The following is a 15,101-nucleotide window of genomic DNA, read 5'->3' on the forward strand; positions in this document are numbered from 1 at the left end:
ATTAAAAAATAATACATTTTTAGACAGAAAAAAATATATATATATACTATCTGTTTTTAAATAATAATAATAATTTTAAAAATTTCAAAACTTCAAAATTCTCAAAAGGCTTTTCTCTAATGGGATGGAGCATATAGGTATTTGGACCAAATCTTCAGTTGATTGCTTAATTATTATATAATATTTTGTATTCACTACAAAATAAATAAATAAATAAATAAAAATAGTATATTTGTAACAAAATTTTGTCCTAAAGTTCACACAACTAACATAATCACATTTTAAATTTCGTCCCTAATGTCATTAGTAACGGAAAAAGTAAATTTATGGACAAAAATTTTGTTACAAAGATAATATTTTCTTGTAATGATTAAAAATTAGACATTATATTTTTGGAGAAACAATAAGTGTATTTTTATTTTTTTTTTTCCTAATTTGGATTGAGTTTGAATTTTTATTAAAATAACATGTAATTAAGTAATTTAAGCACGGGTAAGAATCTGTATATATTTATGTATATGTATATTAAACAAGAAAACACAGGCCCGGTCGTGGAGAATTGTGGTGCAAGCATTATATATTGAAATAAATAAAATAATCGATTGCTTAATTAATATATCTAAATCGAATCTGCAATTAGTAATTTTGTCTCAGCATGTGCATGACGACAGCTAAAGAAATATGGACAGAAAATTAAATGATCGATTCGTATATATAATAAGTTTCTAATAATAATATTACGTACTAATAATAATATTAGAAATTTTGGAATAGAAACTGAACATTTCTAGATAAACGAAGAAGGAAATGTCAAAAAATATGTGCATGGTCAATAAAGATGGCTTCCAAAAATCATACATACATATATATATATATATATATAAAATTATCTATTACTAATTATTTCTATATATTTTTCTTGGTTTTTGAATTTTATTTTTAATGAATTAGATATTATTATATGAATTGAATTAATTGAATACACAGGTCAATGGATTGCATCAACAATTCACACATGAAGTACTATTGTTGGTTATAATAAGGTGCAATTAATTATCAATAAAGCTTCTTTTTTTTTTTTTTTTTTTTTTTTGAGAAATGTATTTCTTTTCTCGAATTTGTTTGTAGCTAAAATAATTGTGTAAATAAATCTATAATTATTGAATTTGCTCAAGAAGTAAGATTGATGAGTAAAAAACACTGTGGAATATTATATACTTCTAGGATTGAATGTGTTCGAAACAAATTTCTTAAAATAAAAAATAATAATAATAATAATAATAATAACAATAAGAGAAGTAGAATAAAAGATAACAAATTGGAGAAGTCAAGACTATGATTGTGACTTAAATTAATTAAATAAGCAGACAATCAAACAATAGAAATGGTTGAAATCTCATACAATCATATATATATATATCAACTTAATTATTCTTCAATAATGACTATGAAAATTATAATGAAAATCGTACAAAATAGCAAGAAAAATGAATAAAGATTAAGACATGATTGTAAATTCAATAGTCGGGAGCAAAGATTCAAATTGTTGGCTTGTCTTGTCCAAAGTGTCCGAATATGTATTCACTGAGTCCTTTGTTCAATAAAAAATATCACATTCAAACATATTTTTTATTTAAGAAAAATCACAATGATAATATATATATATATGCAAACAATTTCTTTATAGGATTAAATAATATTTTAATATGATAATTTATGAGAATAAATAAAATATTTTTTATTGATAATTATAAAAAAAATAAAAAAATAAATGAAACACATTGTTGTTTTCAATAAAAGAAAATTACTTCTGGTTTGTTTATTATGTGAAAATGACATACATATTTTTTCAAAAAAAAAAAATAATAAAATATTATATAAATTAATAATTTAATATTACCTATGTAATTTTTTATACATTACATAATTTTATTTTTTTTCCAAACCAAATCGTAAAACAAGCAAACCCTTCTTTGCTATACAATTAAAACATGCAAAATTTAAATTAAAAAAAATAAAGAAAAAGGAAAGAAGCAAGATTTTGTTCTTTTGGTGCTTTTCTTTTGAATTTTAATTTTGAGTTTTTTGATTCAAATATTATATTTCATGAAAAGATATATATTAGTATAAAAAATGAAAAAAATTAAATTATCATTTTTTTTTAAAAAAAAATGCCAATAAAATACACAATTAAGTATAGGTACATTAAATGAAAGGGAACGCAAACCAATGCATAAATAAATACTAATAATAATAAAAACATAAATAAATACTAATAATAATAAAAAAGACTAAAAATAGTTGGGGTGGAGTGAGATGTCGATCGTGGATGATGTTTGACACCTATTAATATCTTCCTCAATCTCCATTCTCCAATCTCCAATCTTTTAGGGTTTTATTTAATTAATTATTTTTAACAAATTGGCCATAATATTCAACCCTTTTAAGGTATGGATCACCAATTGATCAACAGCTTATTCATTTAAATCAGTATGGTGTTAATTTGATCGAATTAATATATATTATACAGTTAATCAATATATATTTATAATTCAATATATGCTGTATTATGTATAAATATATACTATATATATATAACATATACTATATATATAACATATGTTGATTCTGTCAAATCAGCATTAAGTTCACTTTTCCGGATTAATACAGATCCGCAGCCACCTTTAATTATATATATATATATATCCTTACTACTCTCTCTTCCTTATAAAAATGCTGTATCCCCATGTGCCCGTAGGAAATCAACAATTTTATTGCCAATATAAAATCTTATTACATACATAGATATATATATATAGACATAACTATATATGGCTGCAGCAGAGAAAGACAAGCATTTGCAGCAAGCTACGGATATGGACGAAGAATCTCTTACCAATGGGATCAAAGTTCAGCCCGTCACCTCTACTCCTGCGTACGTATCTATCTATATATATATATATATATACATACCCTAATACGTAGAAACCTATACATACACTACTCAATTATACTTACACATTTTGAGATCGAACAGGCAGTCTGCACGAGATTGGATGAAGGACCCCGACAAGACTGTTTCAACTAATAATTCTCTCGGTGCAATTTTGGGCCTCGACGAGCTCTTCTGCTTAGACGTAATTAATTAACAAATTTTTAAAAAATTAATTTCCAATTTAATTAATTAATTATTTATTACAATAAATTTAATTATAATTAGGTGTGGAGGGCGTCGATGGGGGAGCTGCTGGGGACGGCGGTGCTGGTGTTCATGCTGGACACAATCGTAATTTCCACTCTCCAATCCGACATCAAAATGCCCAACCTCGTACTCTCCGTCCTGGCCGCCGTCATAATCACGATCCTCCTCCTGGCGGTGCACCCGGTCTCCGGCGGCCACATAAACCCTATAATCTCCTTCTCCGCCGCCCTGGTCGGAATAATTTCAATGTCACGCGCCGCCATCTACATCGCGGCTCAATCTCTCGGCGCGGTCCTCGGCGCGCTGGCGCTGAAGGCCGTGGTCGGCTCGGAGATCGAGAGCGCCTTCTCCCTCGGAGGCTGCACCGTCACGGTGGTGGCGCCTGGCCCGGGCGGCGCTGCCGTGACGACGGGGCTGGCCACGGCGCAGGCGCTCTGGCTGGAGATCTTTTGCAGCTTCATTTTTCTTTTCGCGTCGATCTGGATGGCTTACGATCACCGGCAGGCGCGCCAGCTTGGGATCGTGCTGGTTTTTACGATCGTCGGCGCCGTGCTGGGCCTGCTGGTGTTTGTGTCGACGACGGTGACGACGCGGAAGGGGTACGCCGGAGCTGGGCTGAATCCGGCGAGGTGCCTGGGGCCGGCGATCGTACGGGGAGGGCATTTATGGGATGGGCATTGGATATTTTGGGTGGGGCCCGCGATAGCCTGTTTCGCTTTCTATCTCTACACTAAGATAATTCCCAGCGAGCATCATAAGTCGAAGGCGTATGACCATGATTTCTACAATGTCGTTAAGGCCGCGTTTGGGGTTAATAGGAATAACTAGTTTCTGAAATTATATCTATATATATATGTACGTATGTATAAATATATATTTGTTTTATTAGGGTTTGAGGGTATGTTATTGTACGAGAGAAGTAGGTGGTAAAAGTCATGTGCATGGGTTTAACCTTCGTGGGAATTAATGGGTTGTGTTCATTTATTTTGGTTAGATTTTTTATTTTACTTTTATTTTTTTTTTAGTTATTGAAAATTGTGAAAGGATTTTGAATGAAATGATTTTTATTAATTTATAAATGTTTTTTTAAGAAGAAATAACTTGTTTTGATTTTATTAAAAACTATGAATGGGACAACCATATTTATTTTTCATTTTTTTTTTTCAAATGAGGGTGATGAAAAAGATTTAAGAATAAATAAACAAACAAACAATACAATAATCACGTATTAATTACTATTACTTCCTCCGTCCTAGATAAAATGGGCGCATTACTGTTGATACGAGAATTTAAGTAAAGTATAATTAATAAGTAATTAAGAAATATATTAGTAAAAATAATAATTATTTAGTAAAAATAATTTAGAAAAATTTAGATTTTAAAATTTAAAATATAATTAAAGTGTATAATCAATTTTCCAAAAAAAAAAGAACAAATTATGTCGACGGATAAAAAAAAAAAAAGAACAAATTATATGGGACAGATGGAATATTATATTATACCAGTCCACGGTTTAAGATATTCCGATAAAAAAGAATAGTAAACTATTTGAGATAGATGAAACTAGCCCCTAGAGGGGCAAAATTATTATATGTTATTTTTAATATTTTATTATTCAATTTCAATTTTATATTTTAAACGGTTAATTTTCGATATTTAATTTGAACCAATAGTTTAACTTATTTTACTACCATTAATTTGACGCAACTTTATTTATTTATTTATTTTTAACAATATAGTAAAATTATAAGAAAATAAATAAAAAAATAAATGGAAAGAATAAAAATAGAAAAAGAAAACATATGGTAAAAATTACATTTAGAATAAAAAAATATATTTTTTATATAAAGTATTTATAATAAAAATTATTATTTATACTCCTATATTATAAATTAAAATAATATATTAAAAGATACAAAAGAGTAAAAACTTTGAATTAAAAAAAAAAAAAAAAAAAAACGGCCCCCAAACCCTTACTGTGTCCGCCCCTGTTTGATATGGATGTATCATGTCTCTATTATTAATTTAATTTTGTAAAGTGAATTAAGTGTTTGTTTGGGTTACAACAATAAAAATTTGAATTAAAATAATTATTTCATATAATATATATATATAAACATGCATGATATGATATTTTAAATAATTGTTTTTTTTTTTATAGGTAATATAAACAAATAAAAATTTATATCTTTGATGTAATATTATTAGAAAAAGATAAAAATAACTGTAGTAGTTAAATAGTGAAATTGGTTGTTTGAAAACACCATCAAACAAACTTTAATAATGTGTTACGTTAAAGTTTGAGTTAGTTATTTGATTTTATCTTTCGTTTAAATGTAATACTCCTTTGTCCATTCATAAAGTATATAATTATTTTTGGCGCAGTTTAAGAAATAACAGTATTTTAATTATAGTGGGTAGTTAAAAATAGTGTAATGACATTTTTGTCTTTACTTTTTTGTGTAAAAATAATAATGTGACGTAAAGTAGAGTATTTGTGAAATAAAGTAAGGTATTTAATGAAATGTTTACTTTGTAATTGGACGTCCCAAAATAGAAATATGTATACTTTCTAGCTGGACGGAGGGAGTAGTATTTTATATTAAAAAATCTATAGAGAATTGAAACCGAAATTCAAAAGAACATAATCATCTCTATGGCATACACCATTTTCATATGGTGTATTTATTTTATATTGTAAATAAATAATTTTACTATTTATTCTATACTATTTTTAATAAAAATACAGTATTGGAGAAATATAAAATATTATATCAAAATATTATTTAAATAATTATAATTATATTCATCAATGCAATATTTTAAATAAAAAATATATTTATTGTAATATTTTTTAGAGAAATTTTTAAATCAATAATTAAAATAAAAGTAACAATATATATTCATAAATATTATCACTAGTTATTTAGGTGCTATTTATCAATAGTTATTGTTATTTTTTAAAATATTAAATTTAAAAACTATTTATATAAAAATATTGAATTATATATATACATACATGTTTAATATTAAATTAAATATAATTTATATTTAAAATATTATATTAAATATTTATTTATATTATACTAAATAGTTATTTTAATTCAAATTATTATTATTTTAAAATACGAAGCAAAGGCATAAGTAGTTCCAAAAAATATTTAAAAACGACATATTTTGTGTCATTTTTTAAGCATGGGTTGCATCTATACTAGTCTAGTAGTAGCGTTACTATATTTTACTGGGAGTAACGTGGCCACCAATAACGGATATGCACTAGTGAGCGTATCTCCACAAATCATGGAAACAAGCACATTATTAGTTACTCACTCGCTCCATCCCACATAATTTATCTTTATTTTTTATTTTCGTCCGTCCCACGTAACTTGTTCTTTCTATTTTTGAAAATATAATTATGCACTTTAATAGCATTTTAAATTTTAAATTTTATAAATTTTTTAATTTTAATTAAACTATTTACTTATCTTAATTTTAATATATAATTATTTTTACTAATACAATTCTTAATTACTTACTAATTATACTTCACCTAGATTCTCATGTCTACAGTAATATGCTCATGTTATATGGGACGGGACGGAGGGAGTATTAGTGAGAAGATTTTTCAAAAAGTAAAAAAATGTATAGAGATGTCAAATTGAGTTAAAGGAGGATTCAGTCCGAGGAAATTTTATTTTGTCTATCAAAATTCTTCAAATAATAATTTATAGTAAATTGTAGATGTCGTGAAATTTCTAATGCAAAGAGAACATCTTGAATGTATTTGAATTTTTAATAAACTCGCTTCATAATTCATAGTTGACTTGTAAATAGTGACTGCCTATTGATAATTTATTTAATACCATATATATATATATATATATATAAAAGACCAGTGACGAAACTAGTATCTGAATTTTGGCGAGACAAAATATTATAATTTATTTAATATTTAGTTAATAAATTTAAATAAATAATAATGACAGAATTATATATAAATTTAGATAGTTTTAGTGAGATAAATTATATATAAATACATAAATATTAATATTTTTAATACTAAAAAAATATATTTATAGTTCCGTCCCTACGTAAGACCTATATATTGATGTTGAAAAAATAGCAGTCACTTCAAGTGTTGCAGTTTTTTTTTAAAAAAAATATTTAAACATATATATATAGTTTCTTTTTTGAATGTTATACTCCATTCTTCCACTTACTTAAAAAATTATACTCTTTCCGTCATAATACAATAGTCTTATTTATCATTTTTATTTGTCCCAAAACAATAGTCTTATTTTCATAAATAACCATATCACTATAAAATCACCTTTATTTTTTCATTATTAGTACACAATTGCCACTATTTTTTACACTAATACATTCACAAGGGCAAAAAAGTTTTTTTTACCCACTACCAATATAATATCAATATTCCTTAAATTTCGTGCCAAACACAACCCAGACTATAGTTTTGGAACGAATGGAGTATTTATTTACATACAGGGCTTGTTTCTTTAGCCAAAGTTTGGATATGTTTGCACGTGAAAATGCCCAAACTTGGGTTGTTTGTATTTTGGGGGACCTTTTTTTTTTTTTTTTTTAATAAAATAATAAAATTTTTAAAATTATAAATGTAAAAAAATTATACCCCATTCGTCCTAAATAAGGTGCAATATTTGTTTTTAATACAAGTTTTTAGGTGTGTAGTATTCGTAGGATAATTTAGAAATCAGGTGATGTGATAGAGAGAGAAATATATATTTTAATTTTTTATTTGGATGATGTAAGGGAATAAAGTGTGAAGTAAAGATTAAATATAATTAATTATTTTCTATTTTAGAAATATTGCAGGGTGTTTGAGACATACTAAAAAAGAAAATGTTGCAGGTTGGGACGGATGGAGTAATAATTATAATTGAATAAAATATATACAATATATATGTCATTTTGTAGAAAATAAAAATTTTTATAATACAAATAAATAAAAATTTATCAATATATATGTATATATAAAATTTATATATTTATACAAATTAATATACAACTATATTATTATGGGTCTGTTGTCTACAATTTGGCCGACCCAAACTGCATCAGATTTGACTTTATTTATTTTTATTTTTAGAAAATTTAAAATATAATTTGTGTTTCTTTTGATTGAGTTTGAGAAATTTTAATTTGAGTTTGGTATTAAAATAATGTTTGATGGAATGTTTTGTGAGAGTAAAAGATGTACTCCCTCCGTCCCAGATACCATGTCCACGTTGCCGTTTCTGTCCGTCCCACATACCATGTCACTTTCCTTTTTTGGAAAATAATTACATACTTTAATCTCATTTTTTAATTTTTAAATATTAATTAAACTAATTAGTTATCTTAATCTTAATTTATAATTATTTATATTATAAGATAAATTATTTCACTAATACATTCTTAATTATCTACTAATTATACTCCTCATAAAATACCGTGTCTACAGTGTAGCAGACACGGTATCTGGGACGGAGAGAGTATTTTTTTTTTCGAAAAACGTATAGTCCAAATAGTAAAATTTGGAAAAATTGGAGTAAAGAAACATATATTTATTATAATTATAAGGGAAAAAAATATATGTCAGAATAAAATTTTCTATAATACAAATACATAAAAATTTAAATATATATAATATAAATTCATAATCAAATTATACAATATAAATTTTATTAATTAAATTTAATACACATTTATATTATTTTATTCATTATCCATCAAATCAATACAAGTTAAAACTCCTAAAACCCAAACCAAACCCAAATACAAAGAAACAACAAAATTCAAACTCATTCCAAAATTCTAATAAAAACCAAACCCAAACTCAAATTTTCCCAAACCCCCCCTAAAGAAACACGCTCATAGTTTTTTCCAAAAAAAAATCGTATTTAAAACGTCGGCTGTGGATGTACCTTGTGTGTAAAGTTTTATTTATTTATTTTTTTCTCATCATTTTATTTAATTTTATGTAATAATAGTTATAGATTTAAGCTTAATTGCACTGTTAATGCACTTACCAAATAAAATTGAATATATATGTTTTATGGTCAGACAAAAAAAATATATATATATATTGGGGTAGACGGTTTCAGTATTTAATAGTTACTTAAATTTAAAATATTTTGAAAAAAAATAGTTGTGTTTATTTGTTTTTTTTTTAAAAAAAGACTTGAATTTAATATTTTAGATGAAAAATAATACAAATAAAAAATAATGTATTTTTGTTTATCTCACTCAAAAGTTAAAAGTATTTATTTTATACTTTCAAACATAAAAATATCTTACATATTTTTATTAATTAATAAAATATTATTAATTTTTAATTTATTATAAAAAAATAAATGGATAATTTAAGTCTTTGGACAGAAAGAGTACGCATAAATAAAAAAATAAATAAAATCATAGTTTAGTTATGCTTTGACACAATATGAACTGGCCCATCTGACCAGGCCGGTTTAAACATACCCACCGGATTGAATCGGCTTTAAAGTGAACCGATGTAGGTCGGGCCGAAAATATACAAAAGATGATCGGATTGGACCGGTTTATTTTGCCATGATGGATCAATTTCTGTTTAATCCGAGTCGCCTACGACGGTCCAATACATAATTCTTATTTATTAAAATAAATTTGAACAAGGCCCATTCCATATTACGGCTTTGGACCAGCCTAAGCCCGAGCTGTCATATTGGCCGGTCCAGGTCCGGCAGCCCATCCACTTATTTTTTTACGTATTTTTTTTGGTATGGCTGAACCGGCTTGACTCACTTGACAGTTGATTGCTATAAAGTCGCGTCACTTAAAACTAGCGACTTTCCCTTTGCCAAACTGCACCGACCGCACTGAACCAACAAGTAATAGTCAAACTCTGAGCTCTGACTCACTCTGACCACGCGTCATAATCTTATTCGTTTATATTTTTAGCTCGGACCAATAGTAATTCTCCACGTGTCCTCGTTTTTTCGTGCAGCGCCTACACCGCCATTTTCACCTTCTCTCAAGTCTCAACAGAGTCACACGAATTTCGCACTCCCTCCACTCTCGCATGTCACGTTTTTTTTTTTTCCGCTCGAATCTCTGAAGAGAAGTAGTGTTGATTTTCCGGCGATGAAGATGAAGTCGTTGGTGATTCTCTTGGTTTTCCTCTGCTTTATTTTCTCAAATGTCTTTGTATGTTCGTCGAAATCTGAGGAGGATGAGGATCTCAGCTTCCTAGAACAGGAGGAGCACACCGGCGCAGCATCGTTGGGAGGCGACGAGCCTCACGACTACGAGAACTATGACGATCTGATGGATGACGACTTCTCAGCGTACGGGGACGACGACGGTGGATACAGTCCGCAGGAGGTGGATGAGAGCCATGTGGTGGTGCTGCAGGGATCCAACTTCAGTGAGTTCATAGAGAAGAATAAGTTCGTGATGGTGGAGTTCTACGCGCCGTGGTGTGGACATTGCCAGGCTTTGGCGCCGGAGTATGCGGCGGCGGCGGAGGAGCTGAAATACGAGGAGGTGGCATTGGCGAAGATTGATGCTACCGAAGAGGCGGAATTGAGTCAGAAGTTCGATGTGCAGGGCTTTCCTACTGTGTACTTCTTTGCGGATGGAGTACACAAAACCTACAACGGTCAACGCTCTAAGTAAGATTTTCTCTATCGGTATAGTTATGTTACGCCTCTGCATTAACTGACTGAGTGTGTAAATGTAAATAGAAATTTACTTCATTAAAATTGGGTGTTGCGTTATTGCTGGAGTAGGAAGTGCAAGAAGCTTTGTTTCCTTAACAGTGTTCATTTCTCAGTGTTTTCAATGACTTTGGATAATAATATGAAGTATTCAAGAGTTCAACTTTGTGATGTTTGGCTTTTCAGACGTATATAAGCGCGTATAGAAAGTGATGCTCCCGATGTTCTTTGCTTTGGTTGCAAGTGAGGGTATGTGTACCATAGAGGATTGAATAACACTCAGGATTTGTATTTTTTTAAAAAAAAAACAATCCCATGAAGTAAACACACCCTCAAATATCTGGGTTGTATTTCATATTTCTTGAAATTTTATTTTGTTGTTTCTCATTCTCGCTGAAGAATAACCTATATTAATACTTGACCTGTAAACAGTTGCTAACAATACAATCATATTGTTATTTTGATCTATGTTTTCTAATGTAGTGGACAGAGAGGGAAGAGGGTAACTGTGTACATAATTTGCTTATTGTTGGCCTTGTAGAATGTGTTTATAAGAAGCTTTAATGACGGGCATGTTATTGTGATTTTGTTGATTGTTTCTGTTTATCATCTTCTCCAATATATGCAATTGCAAAGTTATATTCAATGCTACCACCACTTTCCTGGATTTTAGGTTCTGATTTCCCTAATTTGGTGTTTTTTGTTGCAGAGATGCTATTGTCACTTGGTTGAAGAAAAAGATAGGTCCAGGTCTACACAATATAACTACGGTTGAGGAGGCAGAGAGGATCTTGACAGATGAAGATAAATTAGTTGTGGGCTACCTAGAAAGTTTGGTGGTAAGATCCCTATCATTTTTTTACCACTATTATTTGCTTCTTAGCCGATGTATTATAGTTAGTTGGTCAGTTGCACTGTAGCTAGAAGTTATTTGGTTAGAACAGAAAAAGCTTGATTGGCACACGGCCTCTTCTCTGTGTTCTTGATTGATTTACTGAAAATTTGTAGGGTTTAGAGAGTGAGGAGCTTGCTGCTGCTTCAAAGTTAGAAGATGATGTTAACTTTTACCAGACTTCAAGTCCAGATGTAGCGAAACTTTTCCATATTGATCCACATGCCAAGCGCCCATCCTTGGTCATTGTTAAGAAAGAAGCTGAGAAACTTAGCAAATTTGGTCAGATCCCTCAGTCCACATTCCTTGAATTTAAATGATTTATAATCAAATTCATTATTGATTCCCTAGCCCATTATTCCAGGTGGTGAGTTTACTAAATCTGCAATAGCTGAGTTTGTGTTTGAGAACAAGCTTCCACTTGTCACCAATTTTACACGTGAAAGTGCTCCATTTGTGTTTGAGAATCCAATTAAGAAACAGGTATTGCATTCCTGCGTACTTACATGTTTGTGTTAAGGATAAGGAATCCTTTAGCTTCATCTAATGTTTAATTCTTTGATGCTTCTACTGTTACAGTTAATTCTTTTTGCAACGTCAAATGATTCGGAGAGAGTTTATCCAGTATTCCAAGAGGCAGCAAAGGCTTTCAAGGGAAAAGTGAGTAATTCTTCCAACAGCGTGTTTATTTATTTATTTTTGCGTGCGTGAAAGCACTTTTACCAAAACATTTGTGAGCCCAGTGATATTAAATGAAGCACTTTTTGATCTGTTTTGTTTGTAGTGTAGTTTTTCTGTAAAATTGAATCCATGTGCTTAAATTTAACTATAGCATCACTGATGACAATTGTATAGAATGGATGTGTCTTGACTCCTGTTTACTGGTTTCCCCTTGTCAGTTTCTAGATTTCATTCCTGCCGTTGATGTGTTTAATTATTGCAAATCTTTATTATTAGCCACAAGTCCCTGTTGATTTAGTAAATAACATAGGATTCGATTATTTAGTCCACTTTCTTTTCATTTATCCAAGCTTCAAAACAATCATGGGTTCTTAGCCTAGTTTAGCCTTGATTGTATAATCTATTAGGCTTAATCCTTCAACCTAAAATCTTTTATCACTCTTTGTTCTGTAAAGCAGATGCCACGCCATGAGTGTGGTTCTTCTTTAAACCTTATTTAATTAACATTAAAGTTTTGCCTTCTATCGACTACAAATTATATTTTGACTCTACTTGGCAGCTTCTATGTGTGTTAGTGGATCTGGACAATGAAGATGTTGGAAAACAAGTTGCTGAGTATTTTGGAGTCAGTGGTGAAGAATCAAGTGTGAGTTTTGATGATATTCCTTTTTCACTGCATCTTTTAATCCCTTTGTTGAAGTATCTAACATACATGTTACATTTGAATCATACACATTACAATAACCAAAGAATGAAAATGGCAAATGCAGGTTATTGCATATACCGGAAATGATGATGCCAGGAAGTTCATATTGAGTGGTGAAATAACCATAGAAAGTATCAAGGTCAATTATTTCTTTTTCTGAAAATCATCTGCTTTCACCCGACAATATCAAGATTGTTGGCTAAAAGTTTCTTAAAATGCAGTCATTTGGAGAGAAGTTTTTGGACGACAATCTGAAGCCTTTCTACAAATCAGACCCTATTCCCAAGAACGTAAGCTTATTCTGTTATCATTAAACTTTGATGAGACACTATTGTGCCTTTTTCCAATTCTTTGGTCATTTTTCTTGCAGAATGATGGTGATGTCAAGATAGTGGTTGGCGACAACTTTGATGAAATTGTGTTGGATGAGTCGAAAGATGTTCTTCTTGAGGTATATATTTTCAAAACTATAAGAATCCAAACAATATCGATTCACTATAGCTTTAAATTGTGATCTGTGTTTTTGGTCAAATGTGGAATAAGATATACGCACCTTGGTGTGGACACTGCCAAGCTTTGGAACCCATCTACAACAAACTTGGCAAGTACTTGAGAGGCATTGATTCCCTCGTCATTGCCAAGATGGACGGGACAACAAATGAGCACCCCCGAGCCAAGGTATGACAACTAGGATTCCTGTGCATATTCTATAATTACCTTAGAATCCAATGTGGTGGTTTGAAATCTAATTAGAATCAAAAGGAAACATGCTTGAAGGAATTTAATCTAATTCATTTATAATATAATCCCTCTTTGTGCATCCATTTTCATAGCATGTTCCTTTTTGTAATTTGGCAGAATTCATTCTATGCATTCCATTCAGTTCACCATGCTTATTTGAATGTGGTCGATTTCCTAATATTCAAATTACTGAATCTTGCAATGCAACTACAAGACAAATGTTTTTCTTCAAACAATGATCTATCCACATTTTTCCTTTTGCAGTCTGATGGTTTCCCGACAATTCTGTTCTTCCCAGCTGGCAATAAGAGTTTCGATCCGGTATAACTTCACCTCCCTTCACACAACAAATGTACATACTAAGTGGCATAATCCCAACTTACTTCCTCTGGAAATTCACTTTTCAGATAACTTTTGAGTCGGACCGAACTGTGGTCGAATTCTACAAGTTCCTAAAGAAGCACGCATCCATTCCATTCAAACTGCAGAAGCCATCAGCCTCGTCGGAGAAGGAGAAGCCAACGCCTTCCTCCGATTCTACAGATAGCGATAATTTCAATACCTCCGATGACAAGGATGAGCTATGAGTCTGTTTGAGCTTAAGGACTGATCTCCATACCAAATATAGAACAGGTACGAGTAATTATATCATTTAATTTTTATAGAGAAATCAATGAAGCCATTTGGAATTGTATGCATGCTTAAATGTGGTCTTTTAGTTGCTTAGACATTTTGAATTTTACTTCAATTTTACTTGCCCACTCTCACTTCTTCAATTTGACATTAGTTTCTCTATAAATATTCACTTAAAAAAGATATATAGAGGAAATTATGCCTGTCTTATTTCTTTTGATTTGAGTACATATTTTCGTGGGTCAATTATATAATAGTAAGTGTAAAGTTTATATATATATATATATGTATATGTACTACTGTATACATATTGATAAATTTGGGGTTTTGTTTTGCATTTTTTAAAATGTTTGCGGAGTGACAAATTTATATGTTTATTTTTTTCTCTTTTAATGAAATAAAGTGATTTATTTCGTTCAATGCTTTTTTGTAAGATTAATTTATATTAATTATATATAAATACATTATTTTTATTTATCTGTATTATTTTTAAACTTATTGAATATGTTTTTATTAATATATAATTCTGTG

The 15,101-nt window shown here is 29.7% G+C and overlaps 2 protein-coding genes across 2 annotated transcripts; both read left to right on the plus strand.

Moving 5' to 3' along the window:
- The first annotated feature begins 2,725 nt into the window (after window positions 1–2,725).
- LOC127261316 (probable aquaporin TIP4-3) lies at window positions 2,726–4,186 on the plus strand. Its single transcript, XM_051289617.1, has 3 exons — window positions 2,726–2,935; window positions 3,038–3,137; window positions 3,221–4,186. The coding sequence occupies exons 1-3, from the start codon at window positions 2,832–2,834 to the stop codon at window positions 4,028–4,030; spliced, it is 1,014 nt and encodes a 337-aa protein (XP_051145574.1). The 5' UTR covers window positions 2,726–2,831; the 3' UTR covers window positions 4,031–4,186.
- Window positions 4,187–10,248: 6,062 nt separating this feature from the next.
- On the plus strand, window positions 10,249–14,780 carry LOC127261242 (protein disulfide isomerase-like 1-4). The gene is made up of 12 exons (XM_051289494.1): window positions 10,249–10,872; window positions 11,627–11,756; window positions 11,926–12,091; window positions 12,174–12,292; window positions 12,389–12,469; window positions 13,050–13,136; window positions 13,261–13,335; window positions 13,418–13,486; window positions 13,567–13,647; window positions 13,740–13,874; window positions 14,202–14,258; window positions 14,345–14,780. Exons 1-12 carry the CDS (start codon window positions 10,343–10,345, stop codon window positions 14,522–14,524), a joined length of 1,710 nt encoding a protein of 569 aa, XP_051145451.1. The 5' UTR covers window positions 10,249–10,342; the 3' UTR covers window positions 14,525–14,780.
- Window positions 14,781–15,101: the final 321 nt, after the last annotated feature.

This window comes from Andrographis paniculata, unplaced genomic scaffold (genome assembly GCF_009805555.1).
Source record: "Andrographis paniculata isolate CXL003 unplaced genomic scaffold, ASM980555v1 Contig62END, whole genome shotgun sequence".
Lineage (NCBI taxonomy): Eukaryota > Viridiplantae > Streptophyta > Magnoliopsida > Lamiales > Acanthaceae > Andrographis > Andrographis paniculata.